The sequence below is a fragment of the Sebastes fasciatus genome, chromosome 12 (genome assembly GCF_043250625.1).
Source record: "Sebastes fasciatus isolate fSebFas1 chromosome 12, fSebFas1.pri, whole genome shotgun sequence".
Taxonomy (NCBI): domain Eukaryota; kingdom Metazoa; phylum Chordata; class Actinopteri; order Perciformes; family Sebastidae; genus Sebastes; species Sebastes fasciatus.
In genome coordinates, this window is record NC_133806.1 from 24,371,658 (window position 1) to 24,380,631 (window position 8,974).

Consider the following 8,974-nt stretch of genomic DNA (forward strand, 5'->3'; position numbering starts at 1 on the left):
TGGTGTTGACTGGAAGACAGGAAAGGTTTATTGATTTTCCTCTCTTTATTTCATTATTAGATAACCACATCTGGTCTCAGCAGCATGAAGGAAGCATCTTATGTTGAGGAGGAGACTGAGAGGTCTGCTCTTCTGGCTGCCATTAGAGCCAAGAGCAGCTCCGGAAAGCTGAGGAAGGTAAGATACTCTCTAAGCTAGTTACACAATATCACACCATGCATGTCAATACCAAGGGGTGGTAGGGAGATAAAACTCAGCCCTAAACAATCATAGTATGATTAGTTTCAGCAATGAGTATACCCCATCCACTTTCACCCCCCTTGGATGTATCCACATTTATCCTCAAATACATACTTATTCTTTTTAGCCAAGCTAATTCATTTCGCACAGTCATTCATGGTCCCCAGATGATGAATCCTAATCTGTTTGTTGGTCCTGTGACTTTTCTTCAAGTGCCATAATCAGATTGACATTTTTGGTTTAGTTTAGAAATGTCTTGACAAGGAAATTTGGTCGAGATATTCAAAGTCCCCAGAGGATGAAGGCTACAGGCTTCGGCGACCCACTGACTTTTGGGTGCCCAAACTTTTCCCTTGGAGGGCCAAAACTGGAACTCAATGGTGGACCACGGGCCAAAATTAAACACCTATTGTATTGTATTATTAAGATGCAAAATGGTACTAGGATCCCAAGTTCCCTTAATTGAAGATGTTTTACATAGTTAGCCCCTTAAAACCCACCGGCTGAATACAATTGGGCTCATTTATGCAATTTATGCATTTCCAAGACTGTTTACGGACCCCAGTATGTAGAAATATTAAAAAACACCATTTTTAAAATAGGCAAAAATAACACATGTATACTGCATTCAAAGAACTGCACGTTTTCCCCCAAACTGCATGTGATTATTATAAAGTAGGCATGTCTGCCACTATCTTCTAACCATAAACCTTAGCCTGATACGGCCTCCAAAAGACAGTAAAGTCGGTTGGGTCTTTTAATAAAAAAAAAGAATTTGCTAACATCTGGCGGGCCAAATCAAACCCGATGGCGGGCCAACTTTGGCCCGCGGGCCCCACTTTGGACAGCCCTGCTCTAGCATCACCATCAGGTCAAAATCCTGCAAAACCATTGACATTCCCATCAGACTCAGCTGTACTTTCTTTTTAGTGTTAATTTTAGCATGCTAACATACTATACTACGAGGATGGACATAAACATCATACCTACTAAACATCAGCATGTTAGCATTGTCATTGTTAGCATGTTGCCATGCTGACTGAAGCCCTAAATACAGCCTCAGAGAGCCGCTACTGTGGCTGTGTAGTCTAGTTGTGCTTAAAAGAGAACAAACACACTGAGGAGAAGAATTCTGTTTAATAGCAAATGCGAATCCTAAACTCTCTCTCGTCCGTTTTGTTAGCTAGTTAGCAGCTCACATAACCATGCATGAACCGAGTTATGCAAGCATGGGTGTCTATTTGCATCCCTCTGTGTGGACTGTGGTTTGCTGTCATGTAAGAGCCCATGTGGAATGAAAGGGGCAGAAAACGTGCTGCCGGAGCCGAAACATCTGCGGTTCGATTCTGGAGGTTCCTCGCCAGAAGAGGAATCTCTGGAATGCAGCATGACCAAATCAGACTCAAACTAAACTTTTCTAAAAGAGAAAAAGTGAATAAATAAAGAAAACTAGATAACTAGTATGTGCAATGTGAGTTACACAAATAAATAAGATAAGAAATATGAAAATCATGAAATGCAGAAAGATTGAAACAGAAGATCATTTGTTTAGAGTAAAGAGTATTTGCGTCAGAGGTTGGCGTTAGATGTGTGTGAGTTCAAATGCAGATATATGTGGAGCTCCTGTCTGTGTTTATCTGTCTAGAGTTTCCATTGTCTCACTCTTTTGTGTCCTACAGACCAAATCTGAGGCTGCTGGTGAGCTTGACAAGTTCAGGAAGGTGGCTTCAGTAGAGGAAAGAGGTGCAGGCCCTACCCCCTCTCCATCTCCCTCTCCTCCATCTTTGACTTGCACTTCTCCTCCTGTCTTTACCCCACCTCCACCGCCACCGCCTCCAGCACCCATGTTTGCACCTCCACCTCCTCCCCCTGTCTTGCCCCAGGGTAAGCCTAGCACAAGTGCTAACACCTCCAAGAACCCTGTCTTGGCCAGGGAGGCTATGCTGGAGGCCATTCGCTCTGGATCTGCTTCTGGGAGGCTAAAAAAGGTACTAATACAAACATCCCACGTCCTGTGTGTACTCTGCATTAGCATTGTTGGATTTTCAATTCTACAGTTGCTTTATGAAAACACAGTGATGAGGGTATGGAGATAAAAAATAAAGATTACATCAGAGGTTACTGGCTTCCAAATGTCTATCTGCCTCATAAGTTCTGTCTGCAGAAAAGAGAAAAATACATAAACTGGTGAAGAAATGAAAAATAAAACACAAGACAGCCTAAACATATTAAAATGTAGCATTAGCACAGCAAGTGATGAATATGAATATCTTTTTTCATGAGTCTCGGTGCAGAAGACGGCATAATTTCACCCAGAGAGACTCTTATCAAAGAGGAGAGGGAGGGAGAAAAAAGACAGAACAGATAGAGGCAAGAAAGCCAGAGACAGCAACAGAGAAAAACATATGATTTGAACCATCTTTGGTCTGGTTTCTCACGTCTTACCTCGTTGGAAGACATCGCTGGCAGAACAAAGCTCTCCTGCGGTGCAGCAGCAGCAGCCGGGGAAACTGGAAATGAATCGGAGACTGCAACACGTTCACAGATTCATCTGACAGCCATACTGTAGTGCTGTGTGAATATATTCAAGGAGATAAAGTTCAATTTCAGGTCAGCAGTTGTGGAAAATTAGAGTTGACAGAGACGTTTTCGGATTATTAAATCTGACAGGAACAACAGCAAAGAATGAATAGTGTTAGGAGGAGGAAAAGAATCAGAAGTTTTGACCACATCAAAAAATAAGAAAATCCTTTTATTTCAGGCATTTTTTCTGTATCGAGTTAGACGCCACAAAGCCACAAGACCTGATATATTCTTTCCAGCTTGCCATGAACTATTACCCGTCATTACCAAAATTACAAACATGACATGTTGTGTCTCTTTTAACTAGGTCGCTGCGCCCACAAAGACAGTCCAAGTGAACGGCAGACTGGGAACAATCCAAGCAACGTCCTCAACACTCCCTCAGCAATAGGAGGGGAAAACCACATCACCGCAATACATTTATCATTTATTATTAATTAATTTCTTTTTCTTTTCTTTTTTTTTTGCCATTGTGCTTTTGCATCAGACACTTGGGAAAACTGGATCGAGTGAATGCTATTTGAAAGTTTTGAGGAACTTTATATATATGATGCGTGACACAAATTCCGATAAATAAAATGAGAATACAGGATGATTCTACATGCCATCTAGATAAACTAGATTATTCAAAAAGGGCTTCATAGCTCTGACTACCGGTCTGGGGCCTTATCCTTAAACTGATGCACTAATGCTCAAAGAATTTAGCATCAAAGTGGGAATGATTCAGACACTTCTTCTTGTATGTTGAATGTTGCTCTCTTAGTAGCCAAACACTACAAGTGTCTGATAAAGGTGAAAGGTTTGAGCTTGCTGGAAAGATGTCCATCTTTATAACATATCGCTGTTCCTAAACATATCTTGCCATCTGTACTTGAATTCAGTAGTTTTAACTGGAACATTGTACAAAATGTGTGCCAATGAAAGCAAATAGAAATGGTTTGTGCTACTTTCAGATCTTTTTTTTTTCCTTTTTTTTGTTCCAATTTTTTTTTTTTACCGCAGTTAAGTTATGGATGCCTTATACTGTTGCTCAGTCAGTGTTATGTATATGATGTTTTGCTGTAAAAATTCTATATGGGGTGCAATAACTTGGATCTGATGATGTTTCCAGATTTGAACTACTTAATATTTGTTTAAAAAAAATTAAGATAGCTGAAAACTGAAAGAAAATAATGGATAGATCCATTGACAATGTTTGATTTTTTTTGTGTAAAAGTGTATTTTATCCAGATCTGGTCCATAATGCCAACTTCTACAGCTCTTGGCTCTGAGGAGGAGGGTGACTGACTAGTGCCTTTTCACTCAATATATGACTGTTTTAGCTTCTAACCTTTGTGCTGCTGTTTTAAATCTATAGACATTGTCATGCACGGTCAGAGCTCTGCAGAAACGTATACTTGTACAGTAGCGATATGACTGACCGTGCCTTTGATGGTAGAGAAATTTAGATTAACCCTTCCTTTCCTTGACATTTCAACATTTTTGAAGCACTTTTATTGAAGTATATGAATGGTGGATGTCACCATGAGCACAGAGATCAGTTAACTAATCAACAAGTCACTACCAATATGTGATGGCTACGTAATACAAACCACCAGTCGTAGGGAAAGCTGTAAGAAAGCAGTAGTTTAGGTTATCTATAGCTTTGATTTAGGCAAGTGTTGTTCCATTCTGCTCCACTATAGGTGACGTTTACAGTACGAAGTAGCTACGGTTGATGGAGGGAGAGTGGACCACTGCCATTACGTGGTATCGCTATGGATAAAGAAGGATGTCCACGCTGAGAATTAAGAAAAACCTAGAGCATCCATATTCAGGTGTAAATGCTTGCTGCTGTGGATTGTGAGATAAATCTGAGTAAAGGGAGTTGAAGTCCTAGTTTTATAGAGATTTATTTTTCATTTTATGTTTAACCCTGAGAGTGAAAACCTTAAGAGCTTTTCTGTTTTTTGTTTTTTTCTCTCTCTAACTAGAAGGGAATATTTAATTTCTGCTAGATGGTTTCATCTACACGCAGTAGCCTACAGCACTTTGTAGCATTGTATATTTTGTAAACTAAAGATCATCGCCGTGAAAGATTTGATTTGAATCTTTGATAGAGAGCTACTTCACTGATAGTGTGAACATTTTATAAGCTATTGCTTTTTAAGTTTTAAGTGCACATTGGGGGGATTTCTTTTTTTTGGGGGGGGGTTGCACAGTTATTTTTGTCTACTCTAATTTTTGATTCAATAAATAATTTTTGCAATCAAGTGAGAACTGACTTGCAGCTATCATTCTTGCATTTTAGCTTTATTTTCCCTCTCCAGTAGCAGTTAGTGTGTGTGCACGTATTAGATTGCTCTGGAAAGCATCACTCTGATGTGCCTGTGCCATTCCCAGCACTGTGGTCATCCTGCTGTCCTTATGAAAATATATTGCAACCTCTGTCTCTGTCTTTGCCACACCACAGACGAGCTACTATTCCGGGCAGCAGCTCATGACCCTGACTCATCACTATGTGGTCACACGAAATGACTCTCACAGAACTTCAACCTGACTGAAAACTGCATTCCTGATTCCTGAAACACTAGTCATTGTGCCCCTGCACCTTTCCCAAGAAGCAACTGAATGACGCAAATATCCACCTTAGTTGCAAAATCACACGGAAATACACAGTTTTAGAGACACGTATTGGTGGGGAAATCTTATATGTGTCTTCTCATTAGTCTGTTAAAATCATCACTATTAAAGGGGACATATCGTGTTCATTTCCAGGTTCATACTTGTATTTTGGGGTTTCTACTAGAACATGTTTACATGTTTTAATGTTTAAAAAAACACATTTTTCTCATACTGTCTGTCTGAAACGCTCCGAAAAAGTCCAGTCTGCTCTGATTGGCTTGTGAGAAAAACATGGGGCACTTTTGCAAAGGTAGTCTTCAAGCTGTGGGTGATATATTCTAATGAGCCTGCATGTGATATAGGAAGGGGAGCTAAATCTAAATGGCTTTTTGAATCACATGTTTTCTGATCAAGGGAACCCACAAAAAACTGAATGGTTTGTCTTATTTAACAGTTTGCGGTTTGGTAAGCACTCCAGATACCTAAATGTATGTGCACTGAATATGTGAGTTTTTCATGATATGTCCCCTTTAAATGATCACTGGCAATGGCACATGGGCGAGGTCGGATAGAAAGTGAAGGGACATAAAACTGTACGCTTTCTATCGGCTCATCCATCATAAACAAACACGGGTTCTCTTTAAATAACTATCTTCTTTTGAGTGCAAAGGTGCTCCCAGATAAAATGTGAATTACTGCAATTAAATGGCCTGGTATTTATTGACCAGCGCAGCGTGAATGTTAAGTAAATTCTAGCAGTGGAATAAGTCAGAGAGTGCGTAGATGTAAGGGTGATCTCGGCTGCGTTGGCCAGAGAGCTGTAAATTCCTGCAGAGGACCACAGGCTCTTTTGTGGGTCAAAATCCAGGCTCACTTGGATAGTCATTCTAATCTGCCTTACAAATCTGTGAAGGGTGTGTACGGGTGGGTGGATGTCCCTGTGTGTGTGTGTGGGCGGGTGTGAGTGATATTTTTGTTGTGAGTCTGTACGTGTGTTTGAGCTTGTGTCAAACCATTTTAACCATACCAGCAACGTAAACAACCTCCGAATCAAGGATTACCAGAAGATCACACCACATAACACAACAGAAACGATTCAGTTTAGGTTTGGTTACGCCTTTACCGCCCTCATTGGTAAGTGTGTTGCCATAACAGTTTCGTATTTAGGCCGGCCACTTTAGTGAGAGCCATTCCCCCCACTGCCTCGGCTTATATTACACAGCTTTGTTAGTCTTGACTGGCCAGACTTATGAGTGATGGACACAGTGACACCGGCTATCAGCGGGGGTTTTATATTGACTTTGTTTTCTGATGTTGGGTAGTCTACTATGTATCTGATCAATCAATTTCAACAAAAGGCCTGTGTGATGCTGAATGTCTGATGAGGTGAAGACAACATAATGTGTGTTTAGTTTATGTCTCGGTGCCAGTCTCACAGGAAGAATGCTTTGTGGCATGGTGGCACCCTGAATACCAGTGACATGATGTGTTTGTATGTATGTGTCTGATGCAACGGCTGCACAATGTCTGCTCTTTGAGTGTGTGTGTGTGTGTGTTTGAGCCCCCTGTTGTTCCACACACATCTCAGGACCGGTGATGACCTTTTGCACTTCAGACTCCCGTGGTGTGTTCTCATCACTTAAGCTTATCCAAGACTGAAATATCACATGCATGAAAAATGGAGTGAACGCTGAGTTATCCCTGGTGACACTTCAGCCTTGAGGCAGAGCTTTATCTGACAGTGCCGTGGGCTTCAATTCAAGTCACTGCTTTTGGTGCATGTCACTCATCCTAAATGTTGTGTTAATCTCTTTATGTATTATACTAGTTCCCAGTCTAAATTGCAGGAACACGTGAGCTGAATGTACACCTGTTGCTGTCAGTCACATAAACATCCCTATGGACTTATGCAATATCCTTACAAGGCTCAGAAGGATAAAAACACAACACAAAGGTAACTCTGGTGCATTGAGATTTGACCCCCCCAGTTGTGCAACATAGAAACCTCATAGCTACCGGTGTTGTTGCTGTCCTTAACGTTAGTCTCATGGTGTATCATAACAGTATTCTTGACATTTGACCACCTTGTTTACCATTTTAGTCCTGAAAAGTATGTTAGGTAATAATCTGTACCACTGACACCGTTGACCCTGGCTACAGCCAGTTAACACATATGTTTACCCTGTTTATGAAAACATTTAACGTACATTCATTGTTCTAAAAGTGACGTCTTTTAGAGGCAGAATCCGTCTGGCAGAAAGGTAGGTTCAAGGTTTTGTACTTCCATAGTAATATTAAAGGTCCAGTATGTCGGATGAAGGGAGATCTATTTGCAGAAATGAATAATATTCATAACTATGTTTTCATTAGTGTATAATAGATAGATTATAGATTTGCTGTGTTTTCGTTAGCTTAAAATGAGCTCTTCATATCTACATAGGGAGCAGCTCCTCTTAACGGAGTCCACCATGTTGCTCCGTCATGTTTCTACAGTAGCCCAGAACGGACAAACCAAACACCGGCTCTAGATAGCCTTTCACGTTTTTTCGTTACCTGAAGGCCACCGTAGTTCTCCGACATACTTGGAAAGGGAGGGTTGAACGAAGACGTATTCAGTCGGTTGCAATCTGCAACCTCACCGCTAGATGCCACTAAATCCTAAATACCGCTCCTTTAAAGCTGCAGTGGGTAGAATTGGAGCAAATATGATTAAAAAATGTTTATAAAACGATCACTATATCCTGACAGTAGTGCATGAGAAAAATATTGTGCCTCTGTGTCCTCCAGTGCTCTTAATGGCATCTGCAAGATTTCACAGATCGGAGGAAAACAACCAATCAGAGCCGAGTTGGAGCCTGCCGTCTCTGAGCAGCTGTCAATCACTCACAAACTCCGATCAAACGGTCAAACTAGGCAGCGCTGATCAAATGAATCAATATTCTGTTACTGTAATGCCTATTTCTCGCATCAAAGTTTTCAGAGACATCTTGTAGTGTATCTTGCAGCCATGTTGAGAACAGTTGAAGAAATACCAAGCACACTTTCTGCATAGTTTGACCATTTGATTGGAGTTTACGAGTGATTAACGGCTGCCTCTGTTGAGTGAACAGCCAATAGGAACGCTCTCTCTCTGAAATGACCTGTGATTGGCCAAAGTCCCCCGTCACGGGCTAGGTTCTTTAAAGCCTGAAAACAGAGCCATGAGGAGGTGCAGAAGTCTAGTTTTCTCTCAGAACACTTGAATTAGAATATGCTGAAAGGTTATTATGTATTTTTTTTTGCCCAATGATGCCAAAAACATTCTGCCTACTGCAGCTTTAAGTTTGTTTTCCATACAGATGAGGTGATGCAACAACAACTTGGTTTAAGAGAAAAAAAAGACTCAACTGCATGTCTTTCTCGAAATAAAATATGTTAAATGAGTTTTTCAAAATAACTTGGAACATATAAAAAATAAAAGTCTTGTATTCATACATTGGGGGTGAAGCCCTCTTTTGTTGTTCACTTTAAAGGTGCAGATCTTGTGTGTGTTATAGAGACTGTTATA

The 8,974-nt window shown here is 40.7% G+C and overlaps 1 protein-coding gene across 9 annotated transcripts in view; it reads left to right on the forward strand.

Moving 5' to 3' along the window:
- cobl (cordon-bleu WH2 repeat protein) overlaps window positions 1-3,625 on the forward strand; it is a 58,870-nt gene extending 55,245 nt beyond the window's left edge. For all 9 annotated transcript variants that reach the window (XM_074654243.1, XM_074654250.1, XM_074654248.1 and 6 more), the window contains 3 exons: window positions 61-177; window positions 1,920-2,228; window positions 3,131-3,625. In XM_074654243.1, coding sequence (XP_074510344.1) covers window positions 61-177; window positions 1,920-2,228; window positions 3,131-3,214 — 510 coding nt within the window. In that variant the 3' untranslated portion in view covers window positions 3,215-3,625. The remainder of the gene's footprint in view (window positions 1-60; window positions 178-1,919; window positions 2,229-3,130) is intronic.
- Window positions 3,626-8,974: the final 5,349 nt, after the last annotated feature.